The sequence below is a fragment of the Sarcophilus harrisii genome, chromosome 4, assembly GCF_902635505.1.
Source record: "Sarcophilus harrisii chromosome 4, mSarHar1.11, whole genome shotgun sequence".
NCBI lineage: Eukaryota > Metazoa > Chordata > Mammalia > Dasyuromorphia > Dasyuridae > Sarcophilus > Sarcophilus harrisii.
The window spans coordinates 283,652,127-283,679,179 of NC_045429.1; the positions used below are offsets into that span (position 1 = coordinate 283,652,127).

Genomic DNA, 27,053 nt, shown 5'->3' on the forward strand with positions numbered 1-27,053 from the left:
AGATATTTAATTCTTTCAGTTATAAAATGGGATTAATAATACTACCTCCTGCACAGGGTAAATTATCAAAATTTTTCTTTTAGTTTAAATTTATATATTTCTACATTAGTCATTTCTGGAAATATCATGAGTCTCCCTCCCCATCCCAAAATTTTGTGTGTGTTTGTGTATGTGTACTTTGTTGTTGTTCAGACATGTCTGACTCTTCCTGTTTCCAGACAAAGATACTGGAATGGTTTGCCACTTCCTTCTCTAACTTATTTTGTAGATGAGGAACTGAGGTAAATAGGGCTAAGTGACTTGCTGAGGCTGGATTGAACTAAGAAAGATAAATCTTTCTGCCTCCAGGCCTGACATTCTAAACCCTGTGCCACCTATCTGCCCCACCTCTATGTTTTTTTCTTCTTCCATGTTTCCAATATGACTTTTATTGAGCAAGAACTGCTGGGACATTTAACATCAATCCATAAAAGGCTACAAATTGTGCAAGTCAGAGATTCTCTCATGAATGAAAGTCGAGCTCAATTGCACCAGAGAGGTAAATAAAATTCCTCTTAAGTAATTTTCTTAAAGCTATGAGTTCTATTTTGTAATTTTATTCTAATTGTCATTATTAGTATTATTTTTGGCTCAATTGAATCTTTTCATAATACATCTTAAGACATCTCTCCAGTGTGTCATCCCAACCCTTCTATAACAAGCTTAAGAAATGGGAAAAAGAAAAACTTTCTAGGTACATTACAGATCATGCACTGTTAATCCCCCCAAGACTGTAAAAAGAACATACCCTGAGCTTGCATGAAGGTCTTTAATGTTGCACAAAGTAAAATATAGTATTTGAACTCCTCATAAAACAACCAGTTCTGTTTTGAAGTCATCTATCGCATGCATTTTGAAGTTTGGCTTAACCTTTTGCAACTGATTCAATTCTTTTAATCACTCTGGGTAACTTCTTTGACTATAATGTAATGATACTCTTTTGGGTTGTGGTGACAAATTTGATGTTGTATTTGGTAATGCACTGTTAGTGGAGTTGTAAACTGCTCCAAGCATTCTGGAGAACAATTTAGAACTATATAAAACTGCATACCCTTTGATACCACTCCCAGGTCTATATCCCCAAGAGAGGAAAGAAAAAGAAAAGGTATTTGTACAAAAACATTTATAGAAAACTTTCTGTGATGGCAAAGAATTAGAAATTGAAGGGATGTCCAATTAATATTGAACAAATGAATGAACAAGTTGTGGTATATGATTGTGATGGGATATTATTGTACTTTAAGAAATGACTAGCACAATGGTTTCAGAAAAAAGAACTAAGAAGATATAAAATCAAGTAAAGTGAACTAAGAAGAACTTAGAAGAACATTGTGCACAGTAACAGCAATATTGTTTGATCAACTGTGAAAGACTTAGTTACCTTGATCAAGACAACAATCCAAGACAATTCCAAAGGAAATACTATCCACCTCCAAAAAACTGACAAACTCAGAATGCAAATTGAAACATACTGTTTTTAAACTTTATTTTTCTTGGGTTTTTTGGTCTGTTTTCTTTTGCAACATGGTTAATATGGAAATGTGTTTTATATGACTTCACATGTATAATTGATATCAAATTGCTTGCCTTCTTAAAGGTGAAGGACACAAGGGAAGTTAAGAATTTAGAACTCAATTTTTTTTTAATGATTGAAAATTTTTTAATATGTATTTGGGAAAATTTTAATGAAATAAAAATATATTTTTTAATTTTTTAAAAAAGAAAACTATTCCATTCTTGTTTCTAAGGGTAAGGAATTATCAAATAGAGTCTAAAGAAGCACCCTAGACCTTCAAGGAGGAGCACAGCAAGAAATCCCATGTTTTCTGCAGCCATTAGGCTGGTCCCATTTTCTGTCTATAGCAAAATATCAATATTGAGCCTCTTCTAATTAGCCATATATGTGTTTCTCTTCTTCTCTGACCCTCTCCATTACTTGTCTTCCTCCTTCCATCTCTTTTCCCCCCTCCCTTCTCATATTCACCTTCATCCTTCTTTTCTCTTTCTCTTCTTTCTTCTTGCTTTCTCACTCTTCCTCTCAGCTTCTTCTTCCTGATTTTCTCCCTTTTAATCTTCTTCCTTTACTTCAATCTATTCTTCCTCGTTTTACTCCCTTTCCCTTCCCCCTCTTATATCCTTCATCCTTACACAATTTTCTCCACCCATCCCCCTCCACCCTGTGGTAGCCCCACAGCTGACAGCTGAACATACCCCAGTCTTGCCAACTATTCTGCTGAAGGTCAGATGACGTTCCCTTCCCCTAACCCCACTGGCTGTCTGACCCATTAGATTTTCCACTCCAGTAGCACAGTAGAGTACAAGTCAGGCTGTGCAGAGCACAAAATCCAGCTAAAGCAGGACACTGAGAAAAAGAGCTTCTTCAACGGGTCCAAAGACATCTCTTTCCATTTTCAGATCTGCACCAGGTGAGTGGTGCCCAGGAAACTGGGTATCTTTGGCAGGTAGACATCATGGGGGATGGTATAGAAGGTACTAAATTGATTGGGGTTATCTACGACAATAGGAGCTGGGATCACCGTATCCCAAACCCATTGCTATCCTCTGCAAGAGGAGAGGCCTATGGCATTCTTGGCTGCTAATAATTTAGCACTGAGTGGAAAGGAGTAAAAAATTTGTGAGATATTAAAGAAGATTAGTCAGAGAAAAAGAAATATGTGCTTGAATTCTCCCTGTACTTCCACTATTACCCCAATCCATTATCATGGCTAGGAAATTATAACTGTGATAGAAATATAAATAAGTATAAAAGAAGAGGACAGAGAGGATAAAATGGATGAGGGGAGAGAAATAATGAAATAATGAGCATTTGAGAAAGAAGATGAAATGAAGAATCCTTTCCCAGCTGACTATTACAGAAGCACTTCGGATAGGGGCAAAGTAAATTAGAGGGAAAAACCCCTAGATAAGGCTAACTCTAAATGATTCCCTATGGCTCTGTATTTAATGCTTAATCAAGAGAAGCCACTCACAATCCAAGAATGGCCAGGAAAGACAGTGGTCCTGACCAAAACAACATGTTCAGGATGCTGCTCCATGGACCAGCTTATAAGCCAGGGGAAGCAAGGAGTAATCCAAGGAATCAGACCAGAGAGGAGAAACCAAAGGAACAGCATGTCCTGTACCTAGCAGCCCTCCTGTTGTATGGAACAGTCTAGATGACATCAATGGATGTGGGTTAAGATCTCAAGTGCCCTTTAGAAGACTCCAGGTTTTCTGAAAATCTGTCTGTAAAGAAAAGGAAGACATATTTCTAAATGCTTTGAAAGGTTTGGGATTCCTACCCAAGGCCCTGTGGGTATAGAGAACTACCGATTAGGATCGCTGGGGACTCTCTTCTACCAAAAAGCCCAAACATTAGCCAATGGCTACCTAGGAATGAGAAAGCCTTTAGGGACTGGTTCCCCCTCCATTCCCTATGAAAACAGGACTCCCAAAATGCTTAATTTCACTCTTGAGCTTCACATGGTCTATTAGTGGCCACACTCAAACCCTCCCCTCATCCAGATGAACATGTTACAGATAGCCAGCCTCCCTATCCTGTTCAGAAATGTATTTGTTTCAGGGGCAGCTAGTTGGTGCAGTGGATAGAGCACCAGCCCTGAAGTCAGGAGGAGCTGAGTTCAAATTTGACCTTAGACACTTAACACATCCTTTTGTGTGACCCTGGGCAAGTCACTTAACCCCAATTGCCTCAGGGGAAAAAGAAAGAAAGAAAGAAAGAAATGTATTTGTTTCATATAGAACTGTAAGGACCCAACATTCTCATTTTACAAATGAGAAAATTGAGGCCCAGAGAAAGAAAAGAATTCCTCTAAGATCATATAGGTAGGAGAAACAGAATAAAATCAGGTTCCTCACTCCTTGGGGAAAAACTAATATCTTCATCATAGAGCAAATCCTTTATGGAATAACATATGTAGGTCTCAGTGAAAATACAGGTTCTGCCTGCTCAATCTATGACATTTAATGGAATTCTCATTTTTCCTGTGTTATTCTTTTGAGGGGGATGAATGGGGGGTTGGTCTTTCTGTGGAACAAGGTAGAAGAATAAATTCTTCACATGCAAAAAATGCATGTTTTGTTGTTATCTTGTTTACTGGGAGCTGAAAGGGAACAATAATAAACTTTGTGATCATATTCTGTCAGGGAAGAAAATGCAAGTACAAAGAGAACCTTGGCAGAAGGGGAAGTGTAAGAAAAGGATCCAAGCTCCTAGGACTGATGATGAGAAGCTGTGTAGAGTCACTGAATATTTCATTTTTCCACGTAGCACAATTATTCCATCCTCATCAATCCAGGAGTTGGGGGAGACACAGAAAAGGCACACTTTAAAATTCATAAAGAAGTAATCCAACAATAGCTGACAGAGCAGAAGTAGAAGGGAGTGAAAAATTAGGTGAAAGTCAATCAGTGGTCAGCTCCCTGGCCTCAGAAAAGGAAGCCTGACTTGCCCCTGACAGTTGGACTGAGAAACTTGGGAATGGTCAAGGAATGCTGCCCCAGTAAGAAAGAGCTGCTACTGCCTTGTATGACTTTGCACAAGTCATTTTTCTAGAGCTCAGTTTTTCCATCTATATAAATGAAGGAGTTGGGCTAAATGATCTAAGAGGGGCCATTGGATGTCTCCAGCAGTAACAGATTCCCTTAAGTGGAAGTCTTCCAATGATGGCTGAATAAACCATTAACAAAGTGCTTTGCAGACTTTAAAATGTGGTAAAATTGCCAGTGACGCTGCTTTTGCTGCTGCTCCTAGAGGTGGGGTGGGGGGTGCCTATAAGACTTCTGAAATCCTTTCAGATCACATTCTGTGACTAACTTTGCCAAGCCCCTAATGGAGCATTAGTCCACTGTATGAACCAGACTTTCTCAGATTAGAAAATTCCCAACAAGGCCAGCCCATCCTACCCCCCCAGACAAACCTGATTTTATCGCAGTCCTATGCAGCATGGTAATGGGGATGGGTAGAGGGAAGAGATTTCTTCTGAGAGATTTTCATGAGATTTAAGAAGGCCATTGTGTAGCTCAGTTTAAAAACTGTCTTGTTTGTTGGGATGTGCTTTCATCATACCTTTGCAACACCTATACCTAGCTAGGGGAGCTCCCTGTTCTTTCTGGATCCATTAAGGTTCATCGCTCAGTCCTAAGCAGGCATCGCACTTGCCCTCAAATATATATAGGGGTATAGAGCTAAGGGCTCAACAATTAAATACTTTTAAGAGGCTTCTGTGCTGCCTTCTGTTGGACAAAGTCTTTCCTTGTGGCCTCCCCAGGGAAACTGAAGTCACTGACTGGTGCTGGAGCGCACAAACCAGCAGACAGACAGACAGACGTGCACATGTACATATGCACATGCACACACACAACATTCAATACCTCAGTGAAGCTTTTATTCCAACATTAAAAATTCGTTTCCTCCGATAGCTGGCACTTTTGTGAAATTACCGTACTAACCAGCAGCAAAACTTAAATGTCACATTTCTTAATTTTGCAAAACATATTGCAGATTACATAACTTGGAAGAACTCGCGGGGAAAGTAGATACTGGAACTCATGCCCTTGTCTTTTGCAATAAAAGAGACTCAAAGACATTTCTTAAGGACTGAAAGGCCACGTGTGTTGTTGTTAAGAATGGAGACAGAATACTATGTTCTAAATGTAGGGTTCTTACTGTTTATTTACAAGATAAAAATGATTCCCTTCTCTGGACCTCAGTTTCCTCATCTATGAAATAATGCAGTAAGGTAGGAGGGTCTGTAAGGTTCTGTCTTGTGAGAGAGGCCCAAGACAAGAAGCCTGGCTAAGGAAGACATCCTTTAGAACCATCAATTGACGAATTCCTGTGGTCCAGCCTCATACTTGGATGTGAGGGCTAGATGTGAAGAGGAAAAGGAAGAAAAAGAAGAGGTGGATAGAAAGAATAATAGAATCTCCCTTCTCTACCTAAAACAGCTATCATTCAAGCGGCATTCACTCTCCAGTTATCTTATCCCCACATTTCTTCCACCCTGACAGCCCCATCAGAACACTGCTAGAGACATTAAGTATATTTGTCAGTGGCTGAAGGGCCCCTAAACTAACAACGGCAGTACTGAAATCACATTTGTTCCTCAAGCCTAGGAAATGTTTGGAGATTTTGAATGTTAAAAGAAAGAAGAGGAAAGGAAAAGAAAATTCTCCCTTTCAAAGGATAAAACAAATCCCAGAATAAGCTTCTGACATTGGAAGATATTAAGTATTACTTGGCAGAAACGAGACCTTCCTAGGGAAATGAATGCATTCAAAAGATATATATTTCAGAACAAGGCTAGAGGCCATATTTCACCACAACTAGAAGGTACATTGGATTTGCATTACAGCTATTTGTGTAAATGTCTCAATCCCTACTCAATTGGAAGCTTCCTGAGGACAGGGATTATATAATTTTTCAACTTTGTAATTTCATGTTTTTTCATCTTTCTATCTTCTGTGCCTAGCACAACATTTTGCATAAAAATGAGTCTTAACGAATGGCTGTTCAAAATAATCAAATTAAAGTGACAGGACACGAGTTCCAATCCTTTCTCCCTTTGTATAACTTTTGGCAAGTCAGTTAAAAAAATTTGTGTACTCCAATCTCCCTTCCTAGTATAAAATGAAAGATGGTCTTTGAGATCCCTTTCATCTTTCTCATTTATCCCTGTGAAATGAAAGGGTGGCAGAGAAAGGACAGTGGGAACTGAATGTGGACCACAACATAGTATTTTCATTCTTTTTATTGTAATTTGTTTGCATTTTGTTTTCTTTATCATTTTTTTCTTTTTGATATGACTTTTCTTGTGCAGATGATATTTGTGGAAATATGTATAGAAGAATTGCACATGTTTAACATATATTGGATCACTTGCCAATCCAGGGGAGGGGTTGGGGATAAGGGAGGGGAAAAAATTAAAGCACAAGGTTTTCTAAGGGTGAATGTTAAAAATTATCCATGTATGTATCTTGAAAATAAAAAGCTTTAATTAAAAAAGAAAAACACACACAGACACAGTTCTCAAGAGTTACAAATATTGTTTTCCCAACTAGGATTGCCAACAATTTAACCTTTAAATATATTTTCCCTTGTTTACCTTAAAAAAGAGAGAGAGAGAAATGAAAGGGTGGTAGTGCATTTGGACCCTTCAAGAATCTTTAGAACATTTTTTTTAATTCCTTTCTTAAAAAATTCTTTTTCCTGAAAAATTGTCTTGTCTTCCCAGTCCAGATGACCCAGCATGATACATGACCCTCTGCCTCATAAGACACTTCTAAACTCTCCTTCCCATTATGACCTAAGCGACTTTAAATGGTTTTTAGGTCCTTTCATCTCTAATAGAGTAAAAAACGCTCCCTTGGGTATCACAAAGACATTGTATGATACATGTACAAAACCTCTAAACCAGAGAAGCCTATGAAATGTACATTAGAATCTCTGTGATAAGAAGGCAGGCCATAAAGCATCCAGCCTTTGAATTTCACGATCAGACACGTTTTTATATTACACTCCTTTCTGCTACAAATTGTTTCTTGATAATTTTTTTTCTTAGCTCTTCTCCTTCCCCCCACATACATACATTAGCTCACTGCTTAAGATTTTTCAAACATAGAGAAGTTTTAGAGCTTCCTTGCACTTAGAAGCCTCCAGTCCACAACTCTGTTGATAATACTATGCAGCACCTAAATTTCAAATACACATATCTTTTTCAAAAAGCTTTCAAAAATATATACCTTTTGTGATTTTAATGGATTTAAATGAAATTGTTAACTGGGTATAGATTATAGTGATATATGCAAAAAGATGGTTCAATCTGACACTTTAAAATGGTCATATTCTATACAATAGTAATTTTATATACTTAGTTTGTTAAAGCATTTCAAATCCCAACTCTCACTCTTAATAGATTAATCAGTCAGTAAGCTTACCTGTGCCTCAATTTCTTCATCTATAAGATTAAGAAATTGATCTAGTTGTCCTCTATGTTCCCTTTTAGCTCTAGGTTTATGGTTCAAAATCGTCATCAAAAATGATCTTTGTCATTTGCTAATGATCCTTCTCCCCATTCACCTACCCAAGTGGACCTTCCTTTGTAACAAATAATGCTGATGAATCACCTTTCTAGCTTGATTTGTGAAGGGGTTGAAATAAAAGTGAATGGTGGATCTCTTTCAGATCTAAATTCTATGTATGTATGTATGGTCATAAAGAATGAATGAATGGATGAAGAGTGAAATAGAAAGCATTTAAGTGTTACAATAGATGTCTGCACTTTCCCTTCTCTTACTCTCTCCTCAACCACTTACAATTTGGCTTCCAACTTTATTATTCCACTAAAACTGCTTTCTCCAAAGTTACTAATGATCTCTCAGTTATGAAATCCATGGACCTTTTTTTTTTTTAATTTTTTATTAAAGCTTTTTATTTTCAAAACATATGCATGGGTAATTTTTCAACACTGACCCTTGCAAAAGCCTTCTGTTCCTAATTATTCCCTCCCCCTCCCTTAGATGGCAGGTAGTCCAATACATGTTAAATATATTAAAATACACACACACACACACACACACACACATATATCCAATTTATGTATAATCCAATATATGTATATATAGTTATGTAGTTAATTTCCTGCACGCACACACAAAAAAAAAATCGGATCAAGAAGGAAAAAAAAACCTGAAAGAAAACAAAATAGATTGATTATATTTGGATTTGAGTTTTTCAGACAACTGGAATGCACCTAATACATGAAGCCTTAAGACTTCAACTTAGTTACAGGCATATTTATCTTTAAATCATGCCCTTTGTATCTTTGAAATTGTCCACAAACTTTTTGGTCTGTTTGAATAGACTCTAAAGGTATATTTTTAATCAGTGGTTTTTTAATATCCCTCTCTGGTGCTGGTAAAAATACCCCCAGATTACTTTCTATAGTACAACTATACTAGCAAATTAAGCCTGTGACTTTCCCCCTTCCCTTTCTTCTAATACATGGCATCCATATATTATTAGCATTTCAGTCAGGAGTAAACTCCAGGTAAACTTTAGAAGTGGTCATCCTAAACACTCTGCAAACTACATTGTGTAAAATGTTTTTTCTTCCCCTTCTAGACTCCCTATACAAAGCATATTTGGGACCTTCTGGGAGAAGCAGATATAAGAGGAATTCTAAAGGTCTGGGAAATGGAGTATGAGACTGATAAATTTGAAAACTGAATGTATTCTTTGAGAGCTAACAATCCTTAGCCCAAATCTCTTTGGACAGTTGTAGCATGACCTAATATTGATGGAAGCCCTAACAATATTACTGATGTATATCAAGCTGAAAGCCATAGTCTAGCTATGCTATTGCCTAAAAAGAAAACAATAAGATTAATAAAATACTGCTTTTTCCCCCCTATCCTGGGCATATCCTTGGCAGATTACCCTAGAAGATGGGGAACTATATTAATCAGTTGGTATTGTTGAGTAGCACTGCATAGAATCATCTCATGATGTTATTGCATACAGGATATGTGGTATATATAGTAAAAAGAGACCTGGGATCAGGAGACTTGAATTCTGGCTTCATTTATGATACTTTCTTGGACAGCTTACCTGGATCTCACAAACACCTTAAATGGAAAATGAGAACACAATTCCAACCTGTCTCACAATGCTTTTTTGAGAAAAGTTCTTTAGAAAGTTTAAGATGCTGTAGAAATCTAAATTATGATTTGAGATAGAAGATAATCATCAGTAACTATTTCTGTAAGTTATAATTTTTCTCTGCCCTCACAATGGACTAACTTCAATTGTTCTTTACCCATGGGTTCTAGTGTTTGCCTGAAAAGTTGACAATGCCATACTTTGTTTTAGGATGGTGACCCAAATCTTGCATTTTCAACATCTCCACATTGCTACAAAAGGATGAGGGAGCTAAAATTGTACAATAACACAGAGTGGCAGTGAGCAAGAGTTGAAGGCCTAAGTGTTTTCTGCCTATTTTGAGGCAGTTAAAAGAAAAGTATGGGAAACAGCCTTTATTCTTAAGAAGGTCACAGTTATCATAGCTCTTCTTCCCCTACTTTTAGCTGTTCTCTAGCCATAAATCATTATCACCTTTGAGTTCCACTAAACATCCTCTATATCCCAAAACAATGCTCTTTCCTTTTAACTATTTCTGTTTCTTCTTTGTTTCTCAAAAGGCATCAGTGGGAATCTTTATGCCTGAAGAAGCCCCTGCAGTGACGGCAGCTAAAGATTAATAGGAAGAATAACCGGATACCCACTTTGGAGCTCTGCTGATAATCTGCTGCCTCAACTCTCTCCTCTATCACAGCTTCTGGGAAGAATCCTCCTTTCCTAGGGATTTAATTTCCAGCCAAGAAAAAATTGGACCCCAACACCATGGTTGTTAAAGACAGCTGGGATAATGGGGACACTCGGTTTGGGGTGCTCCTGGAGCCTTTTGTCCATCAGGTTGGGGGGCATGTGAGCATGATGAAATATGATGAGCATACCATCTGCAAACCCCTCATATCTCAGGAACAGAGATTCTATGAGTCCCTACCCTTGGCCATGAAGCAGTTCACACCACAGTACAAAGGTAAGATGGAGGAAGAGTTTGGCCCTGAGGATGGAGGTCCCTGCCAGGCGTCACTGGCTCATCTTCCTATGCCTACCGCTTCTGTTGGTCTGAGATACTTTTCTTAGATGAAGCGGAAGTCAGAGAAACTTTCATTAACTTTGATTTTTCAAACTGTTTAGCTTCCTTTGAACCTCCAGGTCAAAGTCTGGAAGAATTGGAACAGAGAAATATATGCTGGACTTGATATTAGAAGGCCTGGATTTGAATCCTACTCTGCTACTTATTAAATCTATGACCTTATTTCACTTAAGGTCTCTGAGCAGGTTTTCTCACCTATAAAATGAGCTAGATGGAATAGATGATCATTTTGAGTTCCTTCTAGTTGATTGCAAATCTTATGATCCTAAAAATCACACCAAAAATATTAAAAATCAAATCATAATGAAAAATCTATAACACTAGCTCTGAATATCTTAAACCATAAGATCACCTGTGCTAAACTTTTGACAGGTCTCTTTATTGTTTTAACAGCACTATAATAAGACTAATCTATAGGCTGAAACTCTTTTCAATTTCAAAATAGTAGTTCAAGCCCTAAAGAAAGTTGTAAAGAAAGTTGAGAAACAGACTGTTTAGGAAAAGGAAACATGAGAGAGCACTCAGCTTCCTGCCCTTCTTAGGGAACCCACAGAAGTGAGAGAAATATATGCAGTCAAGGCTTGGATGATACAGCCTGGAAACTTAAGCATGAAGTGAAATATATTAAGAAGCTGAATGAGTTACAGAATTTTCGGCTTTGAAGAGAGTTGATTAAGAACAACAACCGTTGGCTTCTTGTTAGGTTGGGTTCAGTGTCCCTATGCTTAACTGTGGGTAGTGTATCAGGATTCTTTTTGTGGACATAACTGAGGCTCAGTTGGGAATTCATCTGGCCTGTTCCCATTCCTGACCTTTGCTTAATGAGGCTCAGAAGGTTTCAGTGTGTACCTCTGCAAATGTCCCCAGAATTGAGATGAAGTGACAGGTGTAGTAAAAACCCAACCAGGTTTGTACAAAGAAGTGTTTCAGTGTGTGTGTGTGTAACCCAATATACTGGGTTTTATTACCATGCCAAATGGCAAAACAAAGAGGTCAACAAAGACAATTATGATACCTTTGGACAAAATAATTCAGATAAAAACCTGTCTTCAGTTGTTCTGGTTAATTGGGAAAACAGTAGGTTTAGATCTGAATCAATCTAGATTAGAATCTGAATCAATCTAGATAGTTACCCAGCCACATAATCAATGAATGTTAGGGGTAATATACATAAGGGGTAGTCCTATGTTGAGTCAGCTGATGATATAGTAGATAGGGCATGAGAGCCTGGAGTCAGGAAGACCTGCCTTCAAATCCTTTCTTGGATATTTACTAGCTGTGTGACTCTGGGCAAGTCACTGAATTTCTGAGTGCCTCAGTTTCCTCATTTGTTAAATGAGGATAATAATAGCACTTACTTCCCAGGATTGTTACAAGATAATATTTGTAAAAATGTTTCCCACAAGGTCTAGCACATAAAAATGCATAATAAATATAGGCTCTGAATAAATGTTTATTCCTTTCCTCTCCCCTTAAATCTTAGTTCTAGTGAATTAGACAAAACCAATGTACAAATTCAATCAATAATTTCTTCCCTTTCTTGAAAGAATCTAGAAGTACTTGGATTAAGCAGGCCCCTAAGCTTTGGTCTCCTCTGACATGTTCTGGGGGGCACCTTTCGGTATTTATAAAACAAATTGTGGGTCACTGATCACGTGGTAACAATCTAGCCAGGGAAGCTGAACAGAAACAGCTTTCAGGAGGGCTGCAAGATTAAGATCATTTCAGGCTCTACTCAGAACAACACTATCACCAATAACTAATCCCAGGAACAATAGTTCTAGCACCCAAAGTTGCTGCCCCACATTCCTTTCTGCTCTACTGCTCCTCATCCTTCTTAGCCCCCATATTTCCCTTTTACCACTCCCTGCTTCCTCCACACAGCACACTCTATTCTCCCTTTAAGCAAAATGTATCTGTCCTTATAGCTTGATACCTCAAAGTTCTGCTAAAAGTCAAGCCAAGAACCTACTCTAAATTAAGAGGTTGATAGCTCAATTCATCACTATCCCAGATAATAACATGTTTTATGAGCTGCCTAGAATTCCACAAAGAGAATGAGTGATATGAGAATTATTAGGCACTTGTATCCAAGGCCAATAGAGACAAGAGATATCCTCTTTTCAACTGCCAGGCCACATCTAAAAAGAAAAAGAAAGAAATGAACCATTGACATAAATCCTAGTTTTAATAATGATTTACCATTGTCCAAGCAAAGTGACAAGAACATGATGCTAGAAAAATTAAGTTCTGAAAATTTTTATTTTCTAAGGAGGAAGGACGTGTCCCAAGACCTACAAGATCACAGATGCTATGAGTTGGCAGAGGAGAGACTTGTCTGGGCTGGGAGGCAATTCTTATATGGGAAAATATCACCAAAGTATAATTTTTTTCCAAGTACTGTTAGACTCTGTAGGAGATTCTCATCCCCCACCTTACCCCCAAAAGGCAACTAAAGAAATGAAAAAAATCAGAACTGAAAATGACCTAGAAATTATTTGGTCCAAATCCCTCATTGTATATAGGAAATTGAGGGCTAGAAGGGAGGTGTTCTGTCAAAAATAACACAAATACTAAGTAACAAATATGGATTTTAAAGTTAGGTGCTCAAATCCAATGCTCCCTCTCTCTACAACATGTTAGAGACAACAGCAGTACTGAAACCCAAGAGTCCCAACTCCCAGTCTGAAGCACTCTCCACCACACCATAAAGTTCTATGGACATTTTTCCTACTGGGAAGAAGACTGTGAAAAAAAAGCTTCCTGAGTTGACCAGTCACAATGTCAGAGAGTATAATACCTCTATTTTCATCATCCTTCAAGATGAATCAGGACAGAAAGAATTTTAGGTGGGAAGAGATTTCACTAGGCAGTCTTAACATGTTAGGGCTTGTCAATGAACAGAGTATTGCAAAAATATTCCCATAGATATGTAATGAGGGGACTGGAATGTAGGGGCAGGGAGGAAAAAGGGGGGAGAAGTGAGGAGAGAAGAAAATAAGCTGTCTTAATTTGACCTAACCCTGTCAGGCAGATCCACTGTCCTTGGGGCATCAATAGTCTCTACATATTGTTTGGTTTTAAATTGACCAGAATATTAAGGACATACTCCTAATCCCAGTTGGTTAACAGCTAAACCAGACTCATATTGCAGAAGGCAGCAATCAAATGCACTCATAAATTTAAAAATAAATAAGTGACAGAGTATTCAATGAGACTCAGCCTGCTATGCAACCAAAAATTGCTAGGATGCTTTGGGAATGTCAACTGACTCTAAATATTCACTGTCTGTGCAGTTGGCATTGTCTACAGGATCAAGATATATTCAGAAGGCTGATGTTGGAAAATACTTTACTTTCTACTGGAGGCTATTCTTCCCAGGGTAGATAGACTCTACTGCCCTTAGGATAGAAGACCTAATCTGCATGGGCATCAGGACAAATGTTGGCAATTCCATGTATTAGTTCACCAAGATGAGGAAAGGGGAGTCAGTTGCAATGGTTTTAACGGTTGAATGAATCAAATTCAACAAATTAGTCTGAATCCAGCTGACATGATACAGCAAAATCTAAATTAACTACCAAATAGCTTATATGCTTTCTGGCCTAGTCTCCCTTCCATTACCTAAGCTAACGAGGTTGAGCTATCAAACTCAATTAAAATCTATTCAATTCAATAAACATTTATTAAATATATTTTGTGTTCAGAGCATAGTAAAGAAAATGAAAAAGATACAAAGTTTAAGTAAAGCATATTCCTTTCCCTCATGAAACTCAGTCTGATAGATATAAAATGATATATAACATAGGAACAAATGTATATTTATGTGTATATGTATGAATATATATATATATTCATACATATATGAGGTTTTAGAAGAGTACAAAACAAAAGTGCTGTGTAAGGCCAAAGTAAAAAGTCAACAAAAGGAGGAATCAGGAAAATCTGTACAAATCTACAAGATTGTAGATTTAGAGTTCATCTCTTTATAAAAACAAAGAAACCGAAGCCCAGGATCTGACCTGATTCCCACAGGTTGGGTCAAAACCAGTGATCTTTCCATTAAACCAATTAATCCCATGAAATAAGCAGTATGAACAAAGCAAGGAGACAGAAAAGTGTAGAGTGTCAATAAGGGACAGGTTAATTCGATGAGGCCACTAAGCAAGGGAAGATTAAGCAAGGAAAGTCTGAGCGTGAATAGGGGGAAGATATTGTGTAGGAGCTATAAAGAGTACCTGAGTGTATGAAAAATAGTTTTGACTGCATCCCAAAAGAAACAAAAGTAATTTTTGAATAATCCATTATTTGGGATTATCTGTATTTCTGATTTCCCTGCCTAGGGCCAAAATTTAAGAGTTGACTATATTAGGGCAATAAATGAAACAGAATTCCAAGGTAGCATTTGAGTGTTTCTTTGGGATTTTCTGGATATACATTTCCTTCAGACTATGGATCTTCATGGGTCTGTATAGGTGTAATGGGGTTCTAGTGGGAATCAGAGAGTTGTGGAAATCCCCTTTTGGTCGGAGACACAATTTCTTCATGAAAGAATACATGAACCTGAAGAGTTTTAAGTGGCAAAAATTGTTGGATGAGAAGTCAGCTTTGCTAAGAGACTGACTTTACTGTGACAAAGTCCTATTAGGGAAATGGAGGCAGGCACTGAGAAGAGAATGTCTTCTCGGGGGCAGGGTCCTGACAGGTAGCTATACCAAAGAACAAGGCATAGTCCTGCTTTGGACATTCTGCAAAGAAGTGAGTTTAAAATTGCCCTTTAAGAGGGAATCTTGAGGCTCTGGTTTCAGATTGAAAAGTCCCCAGGCCTAGATCTCCAAATGAATGGGAAATCACTTTTAAAGGCTTCTGGAATTTGGAATCTGGGGTGATCTGCCATAGAAAAAGCCAGCCAGGAGGATATGCTTTCTCTCATAGACTCTCTGGAGTCTGGGGAGATATGCTTCTTAGGAGGGTCTGAGATTTGAATCTCCCTTTTTTTACAGATCAAAGGGTACACAATTTTACACCTCCCCCATCACTTGTGACACTCATTGCTGAGAAGAAATTGATAGGGACTACTGTAACATGGCTCATAACTCGGCCAGATCTGAACTGGCACTACCAAGTGTTTCCTTCACCTTCAAAGCTCCTCTTGGTCCTGGGTTGACCTGAGGAGTTCCCTTACTATACTCAACCACCAAAATCACAAGAACTTTTTTGGTTGATATAAGAATAAGCACCCTGGCCACTGAGTTTTTTCCCTTTTCTTATGTTAGGGAAGCCTATTACAAGAAATGTTTTGGTTTCAAAGGTTTAGATACTGTCCCTAGAGAATACAGATAAGCCCTAAGATAAACATTCAGACATTAACTTTCCCAAAGTCCCTCCAATAGTTAATATCCTTGTCCTCCTATCTTGCTAGAACTCCCTGGCTCTAGCTCCTTCTTGTTTCCCCTTCACCAATCTCCAGGAATCTTAGTTTGCCTGTTCTTTCCCATGAGATGAATAAACCCAGAACAAATGTGACTGAGTGCACAATGGGAGGTTTCCTCCAAACATTCACAGTACCTAGCTGAGTTTAGGTATTAGCAGCAGAACATGTGACTAAAGTTCTCCAAGTAAATAAATTTAGGAGGGAGGGGTAGTGTTGCAACCAGGGGGATTGAGGCAGAACAATTAGGGAAACTGAGGCAGGACAATTAGGAAAAGAGTCAGGACAATAAAAGGGAACTGTGGCATAACAACCCTTCCTTGTTTTCATTTATCTCCTTGATTTTCCTTACATCTAGAATGGATTTTTTTGGCCATCCAACCCTACTACCCAGTTATCTCTTCCTTTCTGCTGCTCTGGTGTTATCTTTTCCACATTACCTTCTCTAATTCTGTTCTTATCTTCCTACCCTCTACCTCTAGCAAATGAAAGCAATGTCTTGTTCTTTGAGCCTCTCATGGCATTTTGGGCGGCTTTAATGTATTTGTATTCTAATCCATATTATAGATACTTGAATCGTGTGTTCTCTATTAGATTGCAAAGCTTCTTGAGAGTAAGAATTGTGTCTTGTTTTTGCATCTCTGGTACCTTATAAATGTATAAAAATGCTCCTTTTCTTCCATTAAAATCTCACACAAACTTTCCTTATCTTCTCTTGTCATTAGATACTTAACAAATGTTCTTAAATTTGTTGAATCTATCTAATAAACTAATAGAGAAGATCAATTAGCAAATTAATTAATTGGATTTCTGTATATTCTCCTGTTCCTAAAGCAAATTAGTATGTAAGCTATTTGCTTTAATTATAGCTAGCAATGGGCATCAGGAAATCTTATGAAGAGTAAGAAGGCTCATATTATTTTCATGTTTACCTCTAATCAAAACACAAGACCATATATAAATACCAAATAGTTTTCTGGAGAAAGGGTGAATGAGAAGTTAAACATAGAAATTTAAATTCACTTTAAAAGTGAATCAAAAGGAACTGAAGGAAGGAGGGAAACTTTGTTTAGTTGAGAAAACCAGGTAGAAGGATTTTCTTTACTCCTCCACAGCAGAAACATATTGGCCTTACTTTTCTCCCTGAGACTAAAACCATGAGCTGATGTAAAACCCATTTCTCACAGAATCAATTCCCCTGACGTTTGAAGTGTGTCCTTGTTGGTTCAGCAGTTGTATGACTAGGAAAATATAACTATGCAAAGAAGTCTGGGACTGCAAGAACATAACGTACAGAGCAGGTTTTATTTGAAGCATGAAGAGGCAGGGAAAGAGAAGAGAGTAGGAAAAAAAAAAGTGGGGAGGGCAAACCAGAAACAGTCTGGGGCTATTTTTTGTAGCCTCACAGATAGTTTTGGTCTCATTCTGGGATAGAATCTATTTCAAACTAAATTAGGTCAGTCTCCGAAGCTCTTCCTGAAGATGATGACATTTCAAGGCAGACTGTTTATGGGACAAGGAACTCTAGCCATGAAACTGCTGTCATCTATTCTAAAATCATCTATTTTATCTGGCTGCATTTTTTTTTTCTTTCTTCCCTCCCACATCCAGAAGAGAAACTATAGAAAGAGGTCTAGGATTAGTACCACAGGAGAAGGGTTTGAATCCTAACTCTGATACTTCCTGTTTGACTTTGGGCATTTAGGCAAGATATTTCACTTCTCTGGCCATCAGTATCTTCCTCTGTAAAATGAAGGGGTTGAACTAGATGACCTCTAAGGTAATCTCCAACTCTAAACCTCTATCATTTTATCTTTTTTTTAAGGCATTGTCACTGTGCATCTCCTGAAAGACAACAGGGGCCATTTCAGTCTTGTTGCGAGTCCACTGTCTGATAACCATGGGCCCTATGATATATCACCTGAATCTTCCATGATGCTACTACAGAAGTTGCAAAAGAATGGCAGTGGCCACAACAGTGACCTTCCTCTTGTTCAGTGGAAGCATACTCAACTGACAAAGTCTCTTAAGGAGAGGTGAGCAATACCTGTAAGTCAAAAAAACAGTTGCCAAAGCATTATACCCCAAAAGGACTGGAGAATGAAAAAGAGACAGAGAGATAGAGAGGGAGAAAGGGAAGGAGGAAAAGAGGGAGGAGAGAGAGGGGGTGGAGAGAGAGAGAGAGAGAGAGAGAGAGAGAGAGAGACAGAGAGACAGAGAGAGAGAGAGAGAGAAGGAGGGAAGGAAGGAGGGAAAGAAAGAATATGGTACCAATGGAAAGAACTTGGGCTGAAATCCTGGCTCTGATACACATTGGCTATGTTACCCTAATCTCAATTTCCTAATCTATAAAATGAGAATAAAAATATTTGCCCCCTTTCATTTTCCGGGATCATTGTGAGAAAAGCATTCCATGCATCTTAAAAAAAACTATATAGAGTTAGAGATAGAATAACCAAGATAGAATAACCAATGTGGCAACCAACAAAAGAAATAATACTTTTATCTACTTTTCTTTTTTTTTTTTTTTTGGAGATCTGAAAATACCAATAAATATTGGTATTTTATTTTATTTTATTTTATTTTTATCTACTTTTCCAATATCCACTAAATAAAGGTATTTTACATGACATTTCTAGAAAAGAAGATAAAAATTAATTTCTGCTAGCACTTAATAAATATTGCAATATGGTATTTGATATTTGTCCCCAAAAGATCCAAAAATAATAATAGTTATAATAGTAATAATATAACAATAGCTGCAGTCATGCTTCTGAGTGCTTTCCTCATCTACCCCTGTAAGGTGGGAAATACAAGTGTGATTTTTTTTTCCATTTAGTGAACAGAAAGAGAAAAGTTAAGTGAAATTATACCTGTAATGTTTTATTTCTTTGCTTGGTCTTGATCAGTAGATGGGAGCTTAGTAGTCATGAGACCTCTTTCCAGTTGTGGATGAAAGATGAGAGAGGTGAATATGGTATTCACTGGGTTAAATGTTTTTTATGCAAGAATAGGAGAGTTTTCACGGGTCTAATGTCCTAATACTCATAAATAACTTCATTCTGTGAGTTGCCATGGCCAAAGAATTCATTATCTAATGATCAATTCATAGGTGGTGAACCTCTCAGTAGTTAGCTAGCCTAGTCCTTGGTATTCTCATGATTTCCAAAGAAATCAAGGAAAATCCCCAGCACAAGAGGGAGGGCCACTGTGGCAAACATACAGAAATCATGAGTAAGAGTAGCATAGGATGGGCAGGCATACATGGCTTTTAATCTATATCACACAGTGATGAGATCACAGGTTCAGGAGCAGCTAGATGGTGCAGTGAGTAGAGCACCAGCCCTGAAGTCAGGAGGATCTGAGTTCAAATCTAGTCTCAGACACTTAACACAATTCTTGGCTGTGTGACCCTGGGTAAGTCACTTAACCCCAATTGCCTCTGGAAAAAAAAATAACACTACCATACAGATATCTGTAATAAGAAGCAGTAGGTGACACAAAGGAGAAGAGTGTAGGCTTGGAGTTCAAGACCTGAGTTCAAAGACATTCACTACATATGTGACCCCAGACAACTCACTAAATCTCTTTCTGCTCTAATTTCCTCATCCATAAAACAGGGATAATAATGACACCAATCTAACAGGATTGTTATAAGAACCAAATTAGATGGAATCTATTTGTAAAGTGTCTAACACAGTGCCCATAATAGATGCTTAATGGTATAAAAACATAACTATATTTAATTAACTAATTAGTAAATTCCATAAACATTTATTAAGTGACTATTAGGTATTTCAAGGCTACTTAGTTAGCACTGAAGTGTTAACTAGAGCTAATGCTTCACCGAGATCTGAAGGTAGCCCTAGTTTCTCAAAGTTTATACTATGAGAGCATAAGCTGTGCCAGATCTTACCAGGCTAACAAGTCTTCCACTACTAGTAAGTCTGGAAGACCCCAAGTTTTCCATTTGGGTACTAGATCTGTTAAGTTCAGATAAGCACATTACTGTACTGCTGGCTATCATTAGGTGATAAATGCTTTCAGCCACTATAACTCATGGAACCAACTATGAATGAAATACGGATTTCAATCTTCATAAATCCTTGAAATTCTGAAGTAACAAGATATTGTTCAACTCTAGAAGAAATACAAATATTAAATAAGGCACAGTCCCTATACTCAAGACTATAGTCTAGTAGGGAATATTAGCTATACATAATGAATATAAATGAGAATATCATACATGCACAAGACTAGTACAAATAGGAAAAGGAAAATTTTCAGCAAGAATAGGGAAGCCATTCTAGATCTGGAGGAGGATATGAGAAAAAGCAAATTATGCCTTTATTAAGACACTGTTGTCCTTGTCCCCACCCAACTCCTTTCAGTTTCCCATTTCCAAGTCTTTCCCTATACTTTTCTCCATGCTTTAGAAAGCTCTCTCTTCCTCTTTTCAATTAGTAGATTACTAATCATTTTTAAAATCCAACTCAAACTTCTTTGATATCCTCTGGCTTGTAATATAGACTTCTCTCCTGGACTTCACATAGCACTTTGTTTTGAAATTTACTTATCATAAAATAATATATGTTAACATTTCCTGTATATACCTTACACACAGCTTGCCCCATAAGGGCAAGTGTCCCAGCTCTGTCATCCTCTAACTGAATGACCTTGGGCGAGTCAAACTTTGTTCAGGGGCTTAGCAAATAAACACAAGCAGTTTGCATTTTTCTGAAGCTAGCAGTATATCACATTTCCCCCCATGTATTTGATTCACCCAAGCTGTCCAGGCAAAACGCTCCTGAGGACCGAAATCCATGTCTCCTCCTTTATGGAAGATACAAATGGCAACCAGACAGAGAAGAAGAGCTGCAACCCTTGGAGACTACGCTGTCATAAGGAACACTTGACTCGAATGTATTCTGAATACCAAGAGAACAAAATGCACCGTATCCTTGCTTGGATTTCTTCAAAGGACGCCTAAAATCAGTGCAGAAAAGCTTGTATAGAACAACACTATCAAGGAATCACTGGTTTAAAGGAGGGGCATGGGAACAAAGTTCACAGACATATGAAGAAGTGTGATCAACAATGCCATTGTATTCAAAGGCTTAATGTTTGGAAAATTCTTAGTAGTTAACAATACTGACTGGTTAAACTATTTAAACTGGTTAAACTCATCTAAAACTTTTTTTTTTTTTTTTTTTTTTTTTGTAATTGGGTTTCTCTCTGCAGGGGTAAATAGCAATTCTCCAGTTGTCAGAGTAAACCAGAAGTGTGGCATTGTGGATTTACTAGCCTTAAGAGTTAAGAAGCCCTTGGTTTAAATGGAGCCCTTCACAATCCCTGGCTATGTAATCATTGACAAAGTTTCTCATTTATAAGGTGGACATGATAGTTCTTGTAATACCTACTTCACAGGGCTGTTATAAAGCTCACACGTATAATAGAGATAAAATGCTTTGTGAAACTTAAAATATTCTAGAAATGTCAACTATTATTATAAGGCATTATAAATAGCAGTGATAACAGAGATTTCTACCCAACATGGGCAGCTTCTACTCTCAACTGCAGGGTGTCCATGAAAAAAGAATTACCACTCCACATCCAATATGAACATTATAAATAGTGATGGCCAAAAATAGAAAGTGGAAAGGACAAAGGGACACAAAACATAGTTCTAAAACCTCACTCATTCAATGATTCATATTTATAGCGTTTCTGAAATACATAGAATCTTCCACCTGGGGCCTACATGCAAATTATCTCCCAGAATTACAGCCATACATATTAGCAGAAATTCATGAGTCTAGGCCTAAAAAAATAAGTCAAACAAAAGAAAAATTACTGTGTTTAGAGGTAAAAATTTGAGCTAAAATGAGCTAAAATTCCCAGAATGACCATTTTCTACATTCCTACTGTTATACTTGCAAGAATGGACTGGGCTAATGGAAATTTTTACTGACTGATATTTGCAAAAACTGTAGAAATATAGTCAATATTCTTAGAGATGATCATTTTTCATGTTGAGAATTATTTGCCTCCCTCCATGGTTACTGACATGTCAGTATGAGTCATGCTGTATGGGGTGGGGCTTAGGGAACCAACAAATTCTGTCTCACCATCATTTCCCTTCCATCACTCCATGTTCTCCACAAAGACCTCATTAAACTATTGTGAATGTAAGACTGAGCTAGCATATCTCTCAGGGACAAAAATGGGGAAGGAAGGTTGAATTCATGCAACAAGACAATAAGTAGCACATAAAGCTATGCAATCCGGGATCCCCTAGTAGAGGAACATGAGTTTAAAAAGCCCTCTTAGTCACTTGGTTTCTTACATAGTCACAGTTGCATCTCTACTCTCTAAGAAACTTTAGGAAAATTACTCCAATGAAATTAATATTTCTTCAAACTATCTATGAAGTTTCCATCAACCCTCTTCCCTAAAAAAAATTGGTCATTCACTTACTTGTGATTTTATCCTTATGATTTTAGGCTATACAATGTAAATTGTGCACAGTCTGCCAAGGAATTGTACCTGCATCTAAATTTAAATTTGAAAGAGATCTACTCTTAAATTTTTTCCTAAATAAATAAGAAGTCACTGTTTTGGATTGTTAATAATATTGCTAATGTCTTGAATTGTTAATAACACTGGTATGCTTGTCAGTAATGAATAATTGGAGTAAAAGAAACATCATCACAGCATGAAATTTAATTCCTAGAATTGTCCTACCTATCTCCTATGGGAGCAATATATCTTTGATTTGTAGTGTTTTCCTTAACTCAGTACGATTAGGGTTTTTGTTGCTTGAAAACGTGGTGTCAAAGTACAAGTATCCTTGCATTCTGGACCTAAAGATGGGAACCAGGCAACATGGAGATGATGCCTCCGAGGAAAAGAAAGCCCGTCACATCAAAAAATGTGAACAAAGCACCTCTGCTTCCCTTGGGGTTCGCATTTGTGGCATGCAGGTAGGATGTGTAAACAGTTTAATGTCACATCTGACAGGATAGCTTTGCCCTTCACAGACAACAGTGTTGACTAACCCACCTAACAAACATCTCCATTCATCTGACCAATCTACCTTTTCAAGGGGAATACTGAGTAGCCCTGACAGAGAACAATGAAATATAAACCATATTATAATTTGTGTGTGTGTGTTGAGTTAATTTGTCATTATTGTAGCAAAAAGTGATTGCTATTTAAATTCAATCAGGACCCAAACAATGACCAAATTAGGATTGGCCTGGGACCTATTGATAATCAATGAGAATCAGAGTGGGTTTTGGTTTAAGGTATGGACCATAAGAAAAAAAATCTAGCCTATAAACTCCAAGATATCTTGGGAGGATTCAAAAAAACAAAAGACTTTTTGTGGAGAGGGAAGGAAGGAGAGAAGAGGGGAGCGAAAGGGAGGAAGGGGGAGGGGAAGGGATGAGGGAGAGGATGAAGGGATGAGGGAAGGAAGGAAGGAAGGAAGGAAGGAAGGAAGGAAGGAAGGAAGGAAGGAAGGAAGGAAAGAAGGAAGGAAGGAAGGAAGGAAGGGTGGTCTGAGACAACTGAAATTTTCCAACAAAGTTTATGTGACTTTTGTTTACAGAATGATCAGACCTTTAACATTAGCAGGTACCTGAATTTGGGGGAAGGGCTAAAAAAAAAAACCCAGTTTCACTGTGAGACTCTGTGACTTCCCAATTTCTAATCTTTTGGAATGTCAGAATTGAATTCTTCAATTTTCTAATGTTGAAAGGAGAATGTAATGCTTATATTCCTACTAATAATTTACCTTTCATTTTCCTGATACAACAATTCATTTTTATTACTTTGCTATGGCTTACAGAAGAAACTGCAGAAAAATAGGAGGAAATTAAGCTTCTCGTGTTCATTCATTCTTATAGTCTAGCAAAACTAGATGACGATTTGGTGGTAAACATTATAACTCAAAGGCCTTCTCCTGAGGACTCCTTAATTCACTAAGCCAGGGAAGACCACATCTTCACATCTGAATCTTTACTTCTTTCCTTCCTTTTTTCACTTCCTTTCCTCTTTCCCTTCTATCTTTCATTTCTCCTCTCTCTCTTCCTTCCTTTAAGTCAAATTGTCTCTTCGTCTCTAAAGTTTTTCCTCACTACCTCGCTGAAAATAATCTCTTTTTCTTCAAAGCTCTCCTTGTATTTTTTTTGAACCTTTCCTTTGCACTAAATGCAATATATTCTCCCTTGCAAACCCATAATTTGTGAATAGGCCTTTCTTCCTCTATTATAATGTAAGCTTCTCAAGAGCACTGTCTGTGTTGCCTCAATCTTCGAATCCCTAGTACTTAGCTCACAGTAGACACTTCATAGATTTGCTTCTAATGACATGAAATTAAAGTCCCTAATAGAAAACATTTTAGAACCTAGAAGCTACATTTGCACTTAGTGATTGTTATTAGAAATGTCAACCATTTCTTAGCTGTGTTTCCTGGAAGCTTGACTATGTTTTATAGTAAGTTCATAATGCTGCAACATAATAAGGAACAATTTTCAGGAAAGTTTTCACTCACATTTTATTCTTATTCTCCTTTTTTAACCCAAGGTTTATCAAGCTGATTCAAACCTCTTTCTCTGCAAAGATAAATATTATGGAAGGAAACTTTCAATTGATGGGTTCAGGCAAGCACTCTATCAATTTTTGCACAATGGCTTACAACTTCGAACAGATCTCCTAGAACCCATTCTCTTCCAACTCAAGGATCTCCTTTCAGTCATTAAGAACCAGAGTTCCTATCGTTTCTACTCCAGTTCTCTCCTCATCATTTATGATGGACAAATGCCCCCAGAAAGAACCACAGGAAGTCATCACTTGCAAAAGACAAATTGCTCCTCTCCAGAAGGACTCTTCAAAGTTGATATCCGTATGATAGACTTTGCACATACAACTTACAAGGGCTCCCGATACAACCACACCATCTATGATGGACCAGATCATGGCTATATTTTTGGCCTAGAAAATCTTATCCAGATCCTTCAGGATATCTCAGAGGTTAAATAACACTTAATGAGATTGCAAGAACTTTGCTAGGGTACTGTTCTCAAAAAGCTATTTCTAGCAAGAGTAAACTATATATCCCTTTTTAACTACCATGTCTGCTTATAAGAGCTGTTTGGAAGAAGAGCTTAGGAAGCTTCTCAAAAAGGCATGAGACTTTTATGGGAAAAAAATGCTAAAGAAGACAGCCAGAGGAAAACCCACATTGAATTAATTCCACATACTCTTGAATCACATATAAAGCTATTAGCACCAAGCTAGAATTCAACTGAGCAGCTAGGAGGTACAGTGAATAAAATGCTGGGCCTGGAGTTAGGAAGACTCATCTTCCTGAATATATATAAATTCTTTTATTTTGGAACAAAGCCTGGAAGTGAGGGGCAAAGAAGAACAAAAGTCCTTAAGAGGCACTAGGAAGCCAGATAAAATGTTTACAAGATTAGGGGATAAATGTAAATATGGAGCAAGCTGCAAAAAGTTCTAATTAATTCCTTTCTGTATGAAAACCTATTACAACACCCTATTACAGGGATAGAGCTTAATTAAGAAAATTAATTTGTTAATAAAATCGTTTGGGTCACTAGTGCTTGCTTGGTATGTTTGATTACGCTTTCTGTTTATTTATTCTAATCATCATGACAAGGGTAGCCCTGAAACTCTTTCACTCTCTAGGACTCTGAGGGGAAAGCTTGGTAAACTCCCTCAGAGAAGCTCTCCCTTGAGAGATTTACCTCAGGGAATCAAGATAAAGTGGTTTCATTCTGTTATGTATGTGGGATTATTTGAGTCCAGGACCACTTCTATTTAGCCCAAGCTGGAAAGCTAGATTTCTAGCCAACTCTATTGAGTTGGAGATTAGTCCAGGAACACCCATTCAAATGTAAAATTTCTATTCAATTCCGAACATCTCTGTTTGATTCCAACTCAAACTGCCCCCCAGTTTCCAGCCAAAGTTTCAATTATAAAAAGAGGCAACTTGGGACTCATTCCTTGCAGAGGACCTAATCATGCCAAGGAACCTCTTTCTCCCCCTGGCATAGCTTCGACCCTCTGCTTGCTGAAAAGACATTCTCTTTTCAGCATTACTCCCTCTTTATCTCTCTCACCTATTTCCCTAACAGGACCCTACCTACCTTTCTTTCGGAATTTCTCTACTAGAAGATTTCTCTGCTACCCTATCACTAAGGAAACCAGACTCCTAGCAAAAGTTGACTTCCCAATGCCAATTTAACTTTTTAGGTTCATAAATCCATTTACGAAGGATCTGCGCCAACCAGAAGGGGGTTTCCACAACTCTCTGCCTTGCGTCAAACCTCATCATTTTTGGCTCCCTGACTGGGAATCGAGGGGAACCAAATCTCATCAATCATGCAATAGAGTGATTCCATTTCATGAGTGACTTGAAAGTTAGTGAAAAGCAGAAGGAGCGCTAGGCTTGGATTTTAAAAGCCCCCAAGATTTAGATTCCCCAAGATTCACTTCTTCTAATTACTAGCTGTATGATTCTTGGAAAATAGTTTACCCTCCATGAGATTCAGTTTCCTCATCTATACAATAATAATAACAACAATATACAACAATAACAACAACAATAAAGTAGCTATTTGCACCATCCATCTCATGAGGTTGAGAGAAAAGTGCTTTATTTAAGGTGGAAAACACTATCATAAGCTAGAAAATCATACTTGCATTCCTTCAAGGGAAAGCTAAATTGATTTAAAGTTCTTGTTAACAAAAAATGCTTGTGCAGCTTTGCAAGGCTGGCTACCAGATCTGATAAGGAGACCTTTCACTTAAAC

General features: G+C 37.7%; 1 protein-coding gene across 1 annotated transcript; it reads left to right on the top strand.

Moving 5' to 3' along the window:
• The first annotated feature begins 2,162 nt into the window (after positions 1 to 2,162).
• IP6K3 (inositol hexakisphosphate kinase 3) lies at positions 2,163 to 25,785 on the top strand. Its single transcript, XM_003768973.3, has 6 exons — positions 2,163 to 2,465; positions 10,261 to 10,661; positions 18,038 to 18,248; positions 21,001 to 21,167; positions 23,020 to 23,195; positions 24,802 to 25,785. The coding sequence occupies exons 2-6, from the start codon at positions 10,463 to 10,465 to the stop codon at positions 25,255 to 25,257; spliced, it is 1,209 nt and encodes a 402-aa protein (XP_003769021.1). The 5' UTR covers positions 2,163 to 2,465; positions 10,261 to 10,462; the 3' UTR covers positions 25,258 to 25,785.
• The last annotated feature ends 1,268 nt before the right edge of the window (positions 25,786 to 27,053 follow it).